The following is a 16,760-nucleotide window of genomic DNA, read 5'->3' on the forward strand; positions in this document are numbered from 1 at the left end:
GCAAGCGGCTTCCAGGGAGGCGGGCAGAGCTCCTGCCAGGGCCCAGCCCACCTGCAAAAGACTGTATGCCTCTTGCCTTCAGGCCCAGGAGCCACCTGGGGGCGGATGTGGGTGGGCTGGGCAGGGCAGGGCTGCCAGGCCCCTCCCTTCCAGCCTGCGAAATGCCACTCTTCTGCCCCAGCACAGAAGTGCCAGTCCTGGTCACCCAGTGGCACCTGTGGGCAGAGGCAAATGTGGACCTGCCGGCTTTGGAGCCACCGGAGTGTGTGTGTCCTTGCATCGGCCACAGCAGTGGCCTCTCCCAGCCAGCAGCTCCAGACCCGGCCGTTCACTGTGCCTACCCTCTGTCCCTCTGTGCAGCCTCTCGGCAGTGAAGGCAGAGCGGTGCTTGTGGCAGCTTGTCTCCTCCAGGTCTCCAGGGACCTGGGGCACAAGGGGCAGTGAGTCGGGGCCTGTGAATTCGCACCTGTTCTGGCTGCCCTGGGGGCATCCAGGCTGACCTTGCTTTCAGATCTCCTTGCTCCTGAAGAGGCACGTATCCTTGTGGAGAAAGGACCAGGCTGAGACTGCATGACCCCTGGCCAGCCTCGCCTTGATCCCTGCCTCTCGGATCCCAAATATCCTGCCCAGATACTCCAACAGACCTTTCCCAACAGATTTACCCAAGGACAGGACAGAGGATGACCTAAAGAGGTTTCCTCTTCTGGGGCTGACAGACGGTCCGGGGCCACAGAATGCACAAACCCCTCAAGCTTTGGCACAGCCTGCTGGAATCGGCCCCCTCCGAGGTGCTCCGGAAAACCCGCCAGGAGAACCTCTGCAGGCAGCAGGCTGAGCAAGGCAGCTGCAGCTGTGCCCCAAGGACCCCCGCACCTGCCACTCAGGAGGGGATGGGGGCTGCACTCCCTCCTGAGCGATGGGCAGGCCCAGCTGAGCCGTCCTCGTCATCTGCAGCCGCATCAGGCCTCCGTCACTCCGGGATGGGGCAAAACTCAGCCTGGACTCTGAGCCAACATCGCATGCCCAGCTTTCTTTGGCCATGCAGAGGGGGACCCTCCTCTGTAGACTTCCAAAAGCGCTAGCCGCACAGAGAGTGGCTCAGTTCCAAGCCTTGCTCCAGCCCCGCAGCCCACGCAGGAACGGCCTCTTCCTTGTGGCTCTGGTCCTAGGGAGGCTGTTGGAGACGACAACGATCACGCTTGTAAGAGGGAGCCAGTCAGTCCTGCTCGTCTGACGATCCCAGGAGCAAGGGAGGCAGGCTGCCTCGGCCAGGCCAGGCCAGGCCTGCTTCTGCCCCCAGCACTGACTGCCAGCAATGGCTCTTGGGGGCCTCACACTCGGGTCTTTCCCAGCCCTGGGGCATTCTGCATGCCCGGCCTGTGCTCCGCGACTGCATTCTGCCATCCCTTGTCGGGCCCATCCCTGTGGAAGCCCTGGGCAAGACTCTCGGGCACACATGCGTGTATCCGCAGGCCGGGCGGGCAGGCTCCTGCTGCGAATGAGCTTTGGCCCTCCCACCTGTGAAATGCATCTTCCAGTGCTGCCCCTTTGCTCACTGGGTGAGGCCAGGCATGGATCCACAGCCGAGCTGGCTCATGGCTGGCAGCCCCACAGGCACGCGGGGAGTGGAGCTCCGGGACCGCCCTGGCCTCGGCTGCAGTTTCTCCAGGAGCAGAAGCTGCTGAGCTAGAGCTAGAACGGACTCGCCCGGAAAGGATACACAGCCAGGCCACAGAGGGGAAGCTCCTTCCCAGGCCAACAGGGCACGGCACGAGCAGGGCAGCATCCCCGTGGTGTGCATGCATTTGCAGAGCAGCCAGCCCCTCCCGGCAAGGCCCCGCTCCCGCTCCCGCTCCCAGCAGAGTGGCGGCAGCTGTGCAAACATGGCAGGAGGAAGGGGCAGCGGCAGACGGCGTGTGCTGCTGCGAGCGGCCAGGGCCCTGGCAGGGCTGCTGCTGAGCCCTCCCATGCCCCGCCTGGCTTTCTGGAGCAAGCAAGCAACCAAGCTGGCCCTGGAGAGGCAGGCCCTCCCCTCGCAGGGAAGCACCTGCCCATTCCAGGAACAGGCCTGGGCAAGGAACCCCGGGAGGGCCACCCTCTGCAGGCAGCATAGCTGGGACGGCTTCCCAGAGGTTCTGGCCTTGCTGCTCCACTCCAGCTCCTTGGGAGGTGAGGCGGCACCTGCTCAGAGGCAGAACGGCCAGCGAGGGGCCGAGGCACCCCTCTGCGACACCCTCGCCGGGCCGAGGCTGGCTCCGGCGGGTCCCAGGCAGCAGGAGGAGGCGCCACTCCCCAGCTGAGCCGAGGCCCCAGGCGCAGCGGCTGGCTGGGAGATACTGGGCAGGGACAGGCATGGTCACCATCAGCTCTGGAGTCTCCCCACAAAATGAGCCTCCCTCTGGCACTTGCGTCATGGGGCAGCCCCACTGCTGGAGAACTGGCCCGGTCAGCGGCAGCCTGCCCCGCACTCGCGCAGACGGAGGCCATGGGGGGCCTCCTTTGGCTCAGCCACCGAAGGGGCTTTGGGGGCACACTTGCAGGGGAATGGCTGGAAGTCCTGCCCCTCCTCTCCTCTCCCGTGAGAAGGGGAGGGGCCTCGCCCCGGGAACAGGCAGGGAGCGTTAGTTGGGTGGCACGCTCACTGCCCGTCACCCAGGCCCTCTTGCTCTGCCCAAGGCGGTGCGGCTGCGCAGGCGGCTGCCTCCGCGTGGCCACGAGGCAAGTGTGCCTGGCCTGAGCTGGGGCTTCCTCTGCAGCCTCCACTGACCCAGGCTCTCGGGGCTGCAGGCACTTGGCCACAGCAGGCCCAGCGAAGGTGCACGGGGCACGGTGCCAGCCAGGCAGGGCGCCATTCGTCCATCGCCCTGCGGAAAGGGCTCTGGCGAACCGCCTGGCCAGGCTTGTGCCCGCCCGGTGTGCCTCCCAGGGGGTCTGCGTGCGGCAAGTGCAGGCACCCTGTCCCAGCAGCTGCTGCCGGGAGTGAGTGATGGCACCAAAGCCCCTCACCTCTAGGCTTAGCAGGGGCTGAGGAGGAAGAAGAGGAAGAGGAAGGCAGCCCCAGGGGCAAAACACACTCTGAAGAGGGCGAGGCTGCTGCTGCTGCAGCGAAAGCCCCTGGCCGGTCATGAATCGGTCTGTGCTCGATGAGGCAGGAGCCGTGTCACTCGGAGACGCCCGCCAGCTGGCGAAGGGGCAAAGTGTCCGCCTGGCTGTGAGTCAGTCCTTTATGTGTTGCGCACGCCCAGAGACTGCTCCAGCTCTTGCCGGCGCTGCTGGATCTGGAAGAGCAAAGGGGATCGTGGCCGGGCCGCAGCCGCTCCGTGTGGGCTGCGGGGTGTGGGATCGCCGGGCAGCCCAGCGCTCCCCCGCCCCCATGCCTTACCTTGCAGTAGAAGTACCGGCTCACTGCCTCTTGGGACCAAGGCTCGTGGTAGAACTCGGCTCTCCGCTCCTCCTCGGGATTCCCCGCCACATCGGTCATCACCTGCCAGGCGAAGAAGGCAGCGTGTCAGGGCCGTGAGAAGCCGCACTGATGCTCCTCTTGTGGGAACAGTCTGCCAGGGGCTGTGGAAAGGGCCCCTTTCTGAACAAGGGGAGCTGTCATTGAAGGGGCTTTTCTAATCCCCCTCCAAATTAGGTCACCTCAAGTTTGCAGCAGGAATTGAACATTATTTCCTTACTGTCCCATTCAAGAGATAGACAGATCAGTTACTGGGCAACCAGTTCAGCCCAGCTGTCGTCCCCTTTCTCTTACGGTCCACTGACCAAAGGTGGCTGTGAAACAGCACAAAGCCAGGCCTGGACCCAGGGAACCATTTCACACCAACAGCCAATGCCCCCTTCCTGGGCAAGGTGACAGAGCGTGTGGTGGGCCAGCAGCTGCAGGCACCTTTGGGGGAAGCGACTACCCAGACCCATGTCAATGGGGTTTGTCCGTCCTGGGTTCAGGACAAGACTGCCTTGGTCGCCCTGTGGAATGACCTTTGCTGGGAGAGCGACGGGGGGAGGGTGGCCTTGCTGATTCTCGGACCTCAGCAACTTTCAGCAGTATCAACCACGGTATCCTTCTGGAACAGCCGGCCGGGTTGGGAGTCGGGGCACTGCTCTGCAGTGGTACCGCTCCTGCGTGGCTGCCCGGTTCCAGACAGTGGTGCTGGGGCCTGTCACTCTGCTCCGTGGCAACTGTGCCACGGGGTTCCTCAAGGTTCTATTCTATCCCCCATGCTTTTCAACATCTACATAAAGCTGCTCAGGGAAGTCATCCAGAGGGGTGGACTAAGGCGTCCTCAGCATGCTGACGACACCCAGCTCTACCTCACTTTTTCTTCTGACCCAGGTGAGGCAGCAGCTGTCCTGGACCAGTGCCTGAACTCAGTAATGGGCTGGACGAGGGTCAATAAACTGGAGCTGAATCCAGACGAGATGGTGGCCTTTTGGTGGGCACGCCTGCAGTCCAACTAGGGCATTTTCGGGCTATCCTGGATGGGGTTGCACTCTCCCTAAAGGAGAAGGTTCTTAGCTCAGGGGCACTCCCCGACTCTGAGCTCCCCCTGTTTCTCACGTGGACTCAGTGGCCAGAAGCAACCTCCATCATCCTGGGCTGATTTCTCAGCAACGTTCCTACTTGCATGAGTGGAGCCTTGTCGCAGTGGCCCATGCACTGCTAACCTCTTGCCTGGACTCCTGGACTCTGCATGGGGCTACCTTTGCAAACAGCCTGGACGTTGCAACTGACACAGCACAGAGTGGCGAGGCTGCTTGCCAGGACTGGCTGGCAAGAATGCATTACGGCAGCCCACCGCCAGCCGCATTGGCTCCCTCTTCCAGTCCGGGCCCAGTTAGGGTTCCCTTTGACACTGAAAGCCCTAACAGCTTGGGGCCAGGGCACCTGAGGGAGCACCTCTCGCCATGTATTCCTAGCCATTCCTACTCTTCGGGACTCCTCTGGATACCCTCCCCTGGTGAGATCAAGGGGGAAAGGGCTAGGGCAGGGGGCGGCAACCCACGGCTCCAGCGTCACACGTGGCTCTTGAGCCCCTCTGCTGTGGCTCCGTTGCTCAAAACACAGCTGCTCGAAGCTCCACTCAGGAACGCGGAGTTAGCTGGTTAAGGAAATCAGCTAGTCGAGTAAATCGCTACACTCCTCTGCTAACAAGCTTCCTGCAGGCTCTCACATTGTGCAAAACGAAATGTTGCTGACATGTAATCTCCTTCCTCTGAATGTTAAAAGCTGCACTTGGGACCTGTCACAATTCACGGCACTTGACTGTTTATCTGCTAATCAGTCACTAAACACACCTATATCTCTGGCACAGCAGCCGCTGATCTGTGGACACCCCCCCCCCCAGCGTAGGCCAACCATGGATAAATCAAAGAAAAGTTTCTGAAGAAAACCAAACGTTTAACGGTATGTGGGTAGATTCATTTGCTTTTACTGCTGACAAACGTATGGGGTTTGCTGTTTAATGCATGCAGCCCTTTAGGACTGACTTTGACTCTTCAGGAAGCTGTTCTCCTATTCAAAATATATGAAAGGAGTCCTACTAGTGTATAATGTAAGATTAAAAATAACAGATTTTAGTGACTGAACAAGAGCTGCAGCTAAATCATAATGAAGATATACATAGCATTAAGGTAAAAACCGATATATGCAGTGTTATCTTCATTTTAGATGTCAAAAGGGTTTTGCGGCTCCTGGTGTTTTCTTTTCTGTGGGAAACAGGTCCAAATGGCTCTCTGAGGGTTCAAGGTTGCCGGCCCCTGGGCTAGTGGAAGGGCATTTTCAGCAGCAGTGCCTAGATTTTGGAACTCAGTCTCCAGGGATATACTCTTCTTTCTTTTAGGTGCCAGGTGAAAACTTTTTTATTTAAAAAGGCTTTAATTTAATTTATACATATATATTTTGTTATAGATTACTTATTTAATTTTTGGTTGTTCATCTATTGGCTGTATGTATCATGTTTTGTGTGATCATATTTTATCATGAGATGGTTTATCTATTATTTTATTGTTTTATCTGTTTTATTAACTGTTTTATTACCATATTGTGTGCTGTTCTAGCATCCGTAAGCCACCCAGTGGACCTTCAGGTTATAGGGCAGCACAGAAGTGGAAGTAAATACATAAGACAAGGACTTGCCCTCCGCCACCACCACACGCTCATTCCACTTCCAGCAGCCCCTGCGATTTGCATGCATCTCCCGGCCAGCAGCAGCCCTACCTTGAGATCCCGGCTCTGGGACCGGAGAAGGTCCTGAATGTAGCCTTTGGGGTCTTTGGAGAAGCTCAGCATGAAATCTCGCTGTATCTTTAACTGGTTGATGGACTCAATTGTCTCATGAATCTGGACATGGAACAAGGCAGAAAAAGAAGCGACTTGCACAGATTCCTCCAGCTCTCTCTCACCTGGCTTGTGTGGCTCTCCCACCTCAACCTGGCCTCGTTACACCAGTGGTGGGCGCAGCCTCCCTCCGTGGCCACAGCCGGAAGGAGGGGGCCTCCGGGTCTAACTGGGAAGCGAGCCCTTATCTCCTTCCCTGCACTACACCGGTCAGCGAGGCTCGTGTGCTCGGCTGCCTGGCCCAACGCCTCCTCTGCCCTCTGCAGGCAGCAGCATCATGGAATCCGAGGGAGAGCAGGGTGCAGGGGTGCTCAGCTTGTTCCGGTCTTGAACATCACCTAACTGTTGTCCAGAGAGGGCAGCTTGCAAGTGCAGGCGCTCCAGAGCCATAAGCCCCAGAAGATGCTGCTCCAGAGGCGGCTGCACCAAGGCGGCGGCAGCAGCCCTGCCCTGGGCGTGGGGCAGGGACTGGGGCTAGCTCAGGAGGAGGCAGGCTGCGCTAGTGCAGCAGGCCAAGGGGCACCCTTTTGGCCTGGCTATGAGCTGCAGGGCTGCTCCTCAGGTGCTCTCAGCTAGAACAGATCCCAGGACGTTAACAGGGACTGGATGCACATATAACGCTGGTCTTTTTCCATCTGCACCGGCTGCCAGTTGAAGTCCAGGCCAAATTTAAGGTGAAGGGGATGACCTATAAAGCTCTAAGAGGCGTAGGGCCTGGAAACCTGAAGGAAAGTCTCCTTCCCCATATGCCTGCCTGCCCCTTAAGATTTGGGGCGGAGACCCTGCTCTGGGAGCCCTCCTTGAAGGAGATTAGGAGGGTGGCTACCCAGAGAGGGGCCTTCTCTGCGGTGGTGCCCCAATTATGGGACACGCTCCCCAGAGAGGTTTGCTGGGAGCCACTGCTTTATTTCTTTCGGCGCCAGGCTGAAACCTTTTTATTTTCCCAATATTTCAAGGTTTGACTGTGATTTTAATGTGGGGTTTTATTACATGGCAACTCATTTGGATGCCGAGCTCCACCCTGTTTATTGTAAGACCCGAGACCTCAGTGGCGGACAGGATAGAAAAGTTTTGAATGAACAAACAAACAAGCAAACAACCCCAAGAACACACCCGCCCTCTTCGTGGCATTCTGCACGAGTGAGCATCGCCCCAGCTGGGAGAAGTGGGTGGCCCCGGTCAACAAGGGGCATGCGTGGCCCCCACGTGCGCATGCTCACACTCGCCAGCCCACCATCTGCCTGCCTGCCTCCTGAGCGCGCACACTGCCCAACGGCCAAAGCCCTCTGGGCAGCTCAGACCTTCCCTTATTCTGGTTGCCTTTCATGCTTCAGCTTAAAGAAGGCTTAAAATGGGCAGCGTAGCAGGATGAGAAGATGAATGGAGTCAGGACATGCTCCTGCAAAATACTCATTCGCCCAGCCACCTTTAGTAGTGTGGCATGAACTGTTAAATTCACAGTAAAGGCACTTAGCTACCCAGATGTATTCTAATTATGACTGTCTTTGAGTCTTTCCTTAGCCTTTAACACTCAAAGGGTAGAAATGGAATTTCATTGAAATGGTTCATTGATTTATTTTCCCCTGTCTTGGGGTTGGGCCTTCTCAGAAACATTTACTGGAGCCTTTGAGCAGCGGGACTGCGTGCCCCCTTGCTGCAGAACCAGCCGTGGCACAAACCCCACGTCACTGAGCCGAGCGAGGGGCACAGAAGGCACGCCCGAGGCCAGGCTGCCCAGCACGGCTGCGCTTGGTCACAGCGGTGGCCGGACGGGGCCAAGGAGCTCCCCCACTGGCCAGCTGGGCCCCGCTCTTCGCCCACCTTCCTACACAGGTGCTCTTGCACCCGGAGCTCGAGAAGCGCAGCACTGGACCGGGCCACAGCGGAGCACCCTGCTCGCTGCTTCCTACCCAAGGGGCCCGACGGGAAGCCCACAAGCAGGCCAGGGCTGGGGAGCCAGTAACCACATGCTGCCTCCAGAGGCTCCCCATCTTGCGGTGAGTGGCCGGAGGACCCCTGGCCGCCCAGGCTGGATTTCCTCCCACGCCACGCAGGAAGACCCTGCTGGGCTCTGGCACAAGGTGTGGTGTGGAAACGGTGGACTGGGCGAGTTTACTCACACAGTGCAGAACGTTGTTGCTCGTTCTGCGCGGGGGGGGCGGGGGCGCATGTCCCGAACAAGCCTGCAGAATTCGGTGCAGAAACAGTTCTCTGCAACACCCGCCCCTGCTGAGAGCATCCTATCCAAGCCCCTCCCGCCCCTGCCCCACTGCATGAGTGGCCCCTGCGCTCGGGGGGGGGCTGCTCCCGCCCCCGCCTCAGCCACACCTTGTTATCCAGGGCAGTGATCTCCTGCTGATTTGCTGTGGAGAGGAGGAAGCTGCTCATCTGGCCCTTCAGGGGGTCCTCCACCTCGACATCGATGTCATAGCAGGCCGTCTTCTTCTGGTCATTGGGGTCCACGCTGCGGGGGAGAGGAAGGAGCCTTCACAGGCTGGCTGCACGCTGCCGGCTGGGGGAAGAAGCTGCCCTCCACGCACCCCACGGGGGGCTCCTCCACGGCCTGTGGTCCTGACTGTCAGCAGTGGCTCTGCCCGCAGGCATCCAGCGGAGACCCCCCCCCCGCCCCACCGGGAGCTGTTGCCGGCCTTCCACATGCAAAGCGGGGGCGGCCCTTCCAGAGAATGCTCTGCTTGGCTTCAGGGACACAGGAGGACTCTGCCCGCCCCCCCCCCCACACTGAGCTGGCATGGCTCCCCCAGGACACGCGGCCTGCGGGCTCTTCTTCCCCTTTGCCCCACGGGGTGAGAAAGCATCCTTCGGGTTGTGCTCCTTGAGAAATGCTCGAGTGGGCCTGAAAGGGCGAAGAGCACCAAGGCGAGAGCCGGGACAGAGCGAACGCCTGGCCGGTGGCGCCCAGCTCGGGCAGGCCATGCCAGAGGGCCACCAGCTCCCGCCGCCCAGTCAAGGGCTGCTCCAGGCCTCCGTGGGCAGGAGGCGCCCCTTCCCGAGGTGGGGGAGCTTTCTGGGTCTGCTCCTGGCAAGGGGCAAAGCAGGAGCGGCCGCCGCCTGACCTGATGATATGGTTGATGACAATGGGGTCCGGTGGGAGCAGCAGGTTTGTGAGCCTCTGGGGGATCTCGGAAAACTTTAGTCGTGGGCAGTCAAAGATCTGAAACAGCAAAGCAGAGCAGTGCCTTGGCATCAGCGGGAGCCAACCGTTAGAAAGCCTCCCCAGGACTTCAGCAGGCTGCCCCCCCCAGGAGAGCACAGCGACCCCCCCACTTCTCAGAAACAAAGGGGTGAGTGGGAGATGGCGGGACTCTCCCAGATGATCCAGCGAGGGACCGCAGAGCAGCAAGTGGGGGCTGGTGGGAAAGGAAGTTGCGGCGGGCTCCCCAGACCGAGGGCGCGAGCGGGGCCGAGGGGCTGCCCAACACAAGCCGGCCTTTCGGCTTGGCAGAGTGGCCCCGCTCCTCGCACCACAGCATTCCTCACCGCCGGGGAAAGAGGGCACCGCTAGGAAACGTGGGCGCGAGAAAGTCTTTCTGTAGCCTCTTCAGGGATGCCCGGGGAAGCGCAGGGGCTGGGGGCGTGTGGGGGGGGCTCCCCAGGAGTGTGTGTGCTTGTGGGCCCCCTCACTCCCACGCACTCCACCCCGGCATGTGTGCGCGGTGCCAGAGGACCGTTTTGGTCCACAACGAGCCTGCTTTGCCTCGGGCCTCCTCTCCCCGCCCAGTCGTCCCCAGTATGCCGAGGCGACTGGTGGCCGCTGCCAGGTGGGAGGCTGCAGCCCACAGCGTGGCCAGGCCGGCTGGCAAGGCAGTGCTGCCCCCGGGTGGCCGGCAGCCGCACTGACCTGTTGAAAATACTTGTCGCAGTTGATGTACTCCTTGTCGTGGGAGTCCTGCAGCTTGTTCGTCTTGATGTACTGCCAGAGCGCCTGGATAATGGCCGAGCGTGTCTGTGTGTGGATGCCCAGCAGCCGAGCCAGGCGAGGGTCGAGCTTGAATTGGGGGGGCTGCGGCAGGGAGAGAGCGAGCGAGCAATGGCCTCAGGCGTGGGGCTGGCCTGGCTCTGCTGCGCTGGGAACCGGGCCCTCGGCCAGGGCCGGGGGCCAGCGAGCGGCACCTCGCCTGGGATCCAACTGGCCAGAGGAAGCCCCCCGCTCTGCAGGGGAGCCCGGAGCTCGGCGAAGGTGGGAGGAGGAGCTTTGCCGCAGCGGCAGCCACAGAGCAGCAGCCAAGGGCCCACGGAGGACCCCAGGGCGAGGCCTGTGGCTGCTCCCGGCCCCTCACTCCTGCCCCTGCACACGGCTCACCGTGAGCCAGCCAGGGGGCCATCCTGGCAGTGCACGGGCTGCAGCCAGCGCCCCAGCGCCACACCGCCGCAGCCTCCCTCTCAGCCCAGCCACCCTGCTCCCCTGCAGCCTCCTGGGGAGAGGTGCTGGCGACAGAGGATCACTGACAGGTTCGGGGCTGTTCATTTGGTCAGGCAGTAACATTAATGCCTCGTTTTCCCAGCACTTGTGTCCAAAGTCGCTTACACCACTCAACATCATTCAAAGGAAAAACTGCAATTAAAAAGTACAGCAGCACGATCGGAGCAGAGCCAAGTCAGAGTGCCAAAGACGGCCCCGGAGGCGAGGCCCTCCAAGTCCCTGGCGCGGGCCCGGGCCTCCTCGCCTCGGGGGGCCGATGGGCAGCGGGCCCTGCAGGAGCCCCGTGTGCAGGGCCCAGTGGCTGGGCCCGCTCAGCTTCGCGAAGTGGCCCTCCGGGCACCGCAGGGCAAGGACGGGCTGCCTCCTCTCCTCCAGGCACCCGGTGTCCTTTCCAGCAGGGTGCCGCCACGGGCACAAGGCGAGGGGCCGCCGTCAGCCCTCCTCTGGCAGAGGCTCAGGACAAGGCCTAAAAGGACGGCCGCCAGGAGGCTGGATATCCCCTGCCCTCTGCACCCCTGATGGCTGCCTGGGGAAGAGCTTCCACTCAGAGGCCGCCCTGAACCTTGTCAGATGCGGGCCTCCCACTCCGCCGTACGATCCCGCCACGGCCTCTCCCCCAGCCTCCGCCTGGGTGCTCCCCACCCCCGCTCCCACCCTGGGCGGCCGCAGGAGGCGGCAGTGCTCGGAGGGACCCCATGCCCTCACGAGGCCGGCACGCTCGCCAGGACCAGCCACCAGCATCTCTGACCTGGTAATCCAGCATGAGCAGGAGGGTGCATCGCACGCTGACGTCGCCTGGCCTCTTCACCTGGAAGCCATCTGTCTCCTGGGTGGTGGGGGTCCTGTGCCACTGCCAGAGACAAGCGCAAGTGGAGCTGCTCAGCGCCCGCCCCCCCCCGAGGGGGGGCCCAGCAGAGGCAGCCTTGGGCAGCTTTTTCTTGCTCATCGATCCGGGGGCCACAGCCTTGGGGACGCCACTCTCCTGGATTTCACAGAGGCCCTGCCCCGCCTGCAGGCTGAGTGGTGAGGGGGCTACCACCAAGTCCATCACTAGCCACGCCAAGCCCCTCCCACACAACAACCCGGCCCACCACCCCAATTTCTAATTCAGGAGACTCTGCCTTCTCCTCTGCAGTTCCAGCTCTTTGTGCGAGCAACAAAACGGCGGTGGGCGTGAAGGAATTACCGGGATGTGCACGAGGCCTGTGCCTTCTGGCAGCCATTTGGGCCAGGGTCACAAGGGAAGAGTCTAGGGGCAGGGCAGAGGCCTGCCTGCTCCGCCTCTGTCCCCCAGCAGATGGCGTGGGGAACAGGAACATCTTCCAGAGCACCCCAGCGAGCCCGACGGCTGAAAGAGGCCAGGGATTTCAGTCCTCCCACATCACAAGCCCATCCGTGTCCATCTGAAAGCAGGTCCATGAAGAACGGTGGAGCTGCCTCCCACGGAAGCAGATGCTGCCTGCAGGTGGCAGAGGGACAGGAGGGGCGAGAGGGATGGGGTGCCTCCATGGGGGCCGGGCACTTGGGCGAGCAGCAAGACAGACTTGTCTGGACACCAAGAACTTTGCTACACAAGTCTGTGAAGTGGTTATGAACCGGCTGCATCGCTTTTGATTGCCAGCTGACGGAGATTCAAGTTCCAAGAGAGCACGATGCTAATGGGCCGCTGTCAAACCATCCCATAAACCAAAGACAAAAAGCCTGCAGGGGGCACTGCGACATAGCGAATCATTGCCAGTGTGCTATCAATAGGAATGTGTGAGGAATGAGGTCTTGCCGTGGGAATCCGTCAGACTTCCCCAGCTCTAGAACTAAGCCAACATTCTCCCGTCCGTCCCTTAATCTATAGTATTTGCGTGGGCATCCAGCAAGTGAGCCCAAGAGGAGTTCTGGTTTGCACAAGTGACTTGCAGGCTTCACATACTTTTGCACAAAGAACAACATATTTAGTTATTAGCCACTCAGAGGGCTGTCCAGACGCTCCCTGGACGTCTCCAGCGAGGAGGAGCCACCAGCTCCCCAGGTCACAGGCTCTGTTGCAGTGCTGCTCTGGTTGTCAGGACATTCCTCCTGGCGTCCGGTCTGAACCTGGTTTCTTGGAACTTGAGTCATTATTCCCACACTCCGGAAGGAATGAGAAGAGACCTCGTGCTCCCTCTCTGGGGCGGCCTCGGAGGTCCTCGTGGAGGCTCGCACAGCCCCTCCGAACCTCCTCTCCCTGAGGCTGCACGTGCCCAGTTCCGCAATCTTGCCTCCCAGGGCTTCGCCTCCAGCCCCTGATCCCCCCCGTGGTCCTCCTCTGGGCCCTCTCTGCACAAAGGCCAAGGCTCCTCCGACTGTTGGGTGAAAGGAGGAGGTGGCTGCCAATTACGCCAAAATGGAGGCGGTGCCGGTCCTTTCCTGACGTGGCCTCGCAGGACGCGCTTGGTCACGGCCGGCTGCGTGTTAAAGCCTTCCTGGCAGGCAAAGGCCGCGAAGGTCCCCCACTTCTCTCGGCAGGGCCTTCCTGCAAGCAGCTTACACGCCGCGTCTAAGATGGGCCTGACTTCTGGCAGTAGGGGTCCTCCCTGGCGCTCCAGGGTATGATTCGCCAGGCCGTGAGGTGCAAGGTCCTGCTGCCGTGGTGAAGAACTTGGCCCCGGTCTTGCAAGATCAGGTCCTGGGAATGCAGAAGCTGGAGGAAGTTCTGCTGGTAAAGCCGGAGGAGTCTCATGAACCACCATTCCCTCAGGTGCCCTGGGCTACGAGGACAGTCCTGGGGATCGTTCTGGTGATCAGGGTGAACGGTGGGAAATGTGGAACTGAGCTGTTTCTGTTTAGAGCAGTCAACGCCGTGGCCCTGCAGTCTTCCAGCACGTGCTCCCACATGGTGCCGATCTCGCCCCGTAAGAGCAGGTGGGATCGGGGTACAGGAAAGAGAGTGGCTTGTTGGGATGGTGTTGTGTGGACTCCCACCTTGTTTTGCCAGTGGTGTTTGTTTTGGCAAGCAACACTGAGGCTAGTCCTCATTTTACTTCACCTTTGAGATGAAGATCTGGTGACCAGAAACCTGACCAATCTGAGACCATCAAGATGGCAAAACGAGGTAAACAAGGAATTGTTTCGAAGTTGCCTTGCAGACCTTACCTGCATCTTTGTTTCGGGACTTTGAAACAACTTCTACTTGCCCAAATGGAGCTCATGCCTGACCAGCTGCTTCACATCGAACTCCTAATCGGGCGGTAAAGCTGTGAAGTCATTTGCTGACTGGACTGGGAGGCTAAGGATGATGGACTGGATGCAGGTGGCTGTTGATCTGAGCAGCTTGTGATGCCTGGGGCTTGCTGGTGCGGGGAGACAGAGTGGTCTGAGAAGACACGGCTGTCCTTAAGGGCTGGCTGAGAACTGATCTGAGGAAGCCATCCTGAAAACGGATGCGTGATTTCTGTATGGCCCTATTTCTGGATGATGGCAAACAGGGAGGATCACTCTGAGAAGAATGACAGATATATATATTTTTTCTAATTTGGTCATCTGCCATTGTGCTATTTGGCGCCATCTGTTGGTCTTTGGGGAAACTGGGCTTTGGGGAAACTTTAGAAGATTTATTTGGAAGAGACTGGAAGTTCTGTCTGAGCAGCTGACAGCGTTACTGGCAATGGGTCAGGGCCACTAGAGAAGAAACAGAAGATCCTTCCTGGAAAAATTAACTTACACTAATATTGGATTGGCAAATATTTGGCTTTGGCGAATGGGGCGGCATAAAAGCCTTATAAATAAATAAATAAATAAATAATAACTCTAGAATGAAAAGGCATTAATTAATCTAACACACGCTTAGGAGTCTAGCATGCCCAAAATATACAAATTTGGTCTTTTCTTTTTTCGTCCTGCCTCCTCTCTCTCCTAAATGTATAGTTCATGGTCTATTCTTTCCTCTTTTTCTCTATGAGTTAATGTTTATCTTAAGATGCTCCTGAGCTTGTTGCTTTGGCCTCGGGTGTCGCCCCCACTTACCTCCACCAGGTGATTGTCCGGCCCGTAGAGATCCTTGTCCAGCTCAATGACCAAACTCTTGAAAAAAGAGGAGAACTTCCGCTTCTGCTTGCTGAGCTGTGAAATTAGGAGGAGGAACCTCACAGCCGGCGATGAGACGGGCCTCTCCCTCCCATTCCAGATGCTCTGCTCCAGCCATTAGCCAGCGAGGCTGCCCCCGTGGAGCCGGCGGTGGGGAGCAGATGGGCCACCCAACTGCTCCCGCGGAAGCAGAGTCAAGCTCTGCAGGCCACCCCAAGGCCGCCTGCCCACCCTGCGCATCCCGCTCAGATCCACTTCTGCCCTGGCAGAGGCCTGCTCGGCACAGCCCTGGCCAGCCGTCACCCCAGGCAGCTGCGGCCAGCCCCGGCAAGAGGAGGCAGAGAAGGCCGGCCAGGCGTACATCGTCAAGCAGCTTGCCCTCCACGCGCAGCTCCCATGAGGCGATGCTGCCCTCCGAATCATCCGCATCTGATTTGGCTGGGTTGAAAGTGTTGGAGATGTACAGGCGTAACTTCCGCTTTTGCTGTTGGACAGACAGTCTAAAGTCAGGGGCGGGGAATGGGGTGGGGGTCTAAACCAGTGGTTTTCAACCTTTCCGCAGCTGGGGACTGTAGAAAACAAGAAAGCCCCCTCAGGGACCACTGAAGCAGAAACAAAAAGGACCATAAACATAATACATTCTGTGGATTTGTTTCCAAACACCATACCAAAAAAGAAAGAAAATTCTCCAAAGCAACCAGAAACCAAGCAACAAAAAACAAAATACCAAAATCGGCCCAGCTTGGCTCCCACCGAGCCACCTCCCCCCTCCCCGCCCCTGTCTGGTGGCACCGGCGTCCCTCTGCGAGTGTAAAGCCAACCGAGAAGGAAGAGGTGGAGCACGGCCAGCCCCATGCTGGTCCGTGCAAGCGGGATGTGCCCCCACCCCCAGACCAGCAGGAAATCTCCCACGGAGCGGTGCTGGTGCAGGGACCGGCAGTTGAAAACGCCAGTCTAAGCCAGGCAGCTGGCGGGGCAAAGCCAACAGAGCCTGCCCAGGGGGCTCCTGCCACTGCACGTGGCACCCCCAGCCCTGGCCGAGTGCCCCCGGCATGCCCCGGGGGCTGCCCTCCAGAGACCGGCAGGAGCTGCAGCCCTGGCCAAGGGGCCACGCCAGCCTCTGGGCTGCCTGCCGTTCAGGACGGCCGAGAGGCAGGCCCACGCCTGGCTGGGCAGGCCAGCCTCCCGAAGGGCTGGCAGCAGCCACCCACGCTGCAGGCGGCCGGAAGAGCCTCCCGGCCTCCCGCTCCGAGGCCCTGGCAGCACAGCCCAGAAGCCCGGAGCCGCGTGTGTCGCATCCGGGGCCCTGGCCAGCGTGGGCTCCCTGACGTTTGCAGGGAGACTTCTTGGACTCCCGGCTCCCTTTTGGGCATCATCCCATTCCCCCTTCGAGTCAGCCGTCAGGTGGTATACAAATAACACCCAAGCAGATCAGAGAGCGGCTCTTGGCCTGCAGGCACCCTTCACAGAGGGGCACCTCACAGCCTTTTGTTGCCACTTGGCAAATGCCAGCCATCTGTGTGGGGAAGCCCACAGCCGCAATGAAGTGATGAAGAGAGACCTCGCAAGCAGCTGTGCTTTCTGATGCTAAAAGATGGCAGAAAACGCATCTGCACATGGCCAGAAGCACTTTCTTGCCCCATCCAAGCCTGAGCTCACCGTTTGGCCAGGTTGCTGAGCAATCCTTTGGCCTTTACAACCAGAGTTCGCAGCATTTTATTTCCCACATGTATGGTCCAGCCCATGGCCTCAAAAGCCCCCCACCAGGAAACTCACCAGCGGCAGAAATGAACAGAAATCAGCAAGTAACAAGTACAACTTAATTATTAACTAAAATGCAGTCATTAAAAGGACAAAATAAACCACAAAGCAGAAAAATAACATCTGCATCAGGTACTTCTAAAGCAGCCTAGTCTCAATGAG

General features: G+C 59.5%; 1 protein-coding gene across 1 annotated transcript in view; it reads right to left on the reverse strand.

The window, feature by feature from the left end:
* Window positions 1–3,041: 3,041 nt before the first annotated feature.
* SMARCD3 (SWI/SNF related, matrix associated, actin dependent regulator of chromatin, subfamily d, member 3) overlaps window positions 3,042–16,760 on the reverse strand; it is a 35,747-nt gene continuing 22,028 nt past the window's right edge. Inside the window, exons 5-13 of the mRNA XM_044422536.1 lie at window positions 15,199–15,321; window positions 14,778–14,873; window positions 11,530–11,631; window positions 10,200–10,361; window positions 9,415–9,512; window positions 8,669–8,804; window positions 6,221–6,343; window positions 3,383–3,484; window positions 3,042–3,278 (exon numbers count right to left, since the gene is read on the reverse strand). Of these exons, the coding sequence (XP_044278471.1) occupies window positions 3,225–3,278; window positions 3,383–3,484; window positions 6,221–6,343; window positions 8,669–8,804; window positions 9,415–9,512; window positions 10,200–10,361; window positions 11,530–11,631; window positions 14,778–14,873; window positions 15,199–15,321 (996 nt within the window). The 3' untranslated portion in view covers window positions 3,042–3,224. The remainder of the gene's footprint in view (window positions 3,279–3,382; window positions 3,485–6,220; window positions 6,344–8,668; window positions 8,805–9,414; window positions 9,513–10,199; window positions 10,362–11,529; window positions 11,632–14,777; window positions 14,874–15,198; window positions 15,322–16,760) is intronic.

Source organism: Varanus komodoensis, unplaced genomic scaffold (genome assembly GCF_004798865.1).
Source record: "Varanus komodoensis strain SLA01 unplaced genomic scaffold, ASM479886v1 scaffold129, whole genome shotgun sequence".
Taxonomy (NCBI): domain Eukaryota; kingdom Metazoa; phylum Chordata; class Lepidosauria; order Squamata; family Varanidae; genus Varanus; species Varanus komodoensis.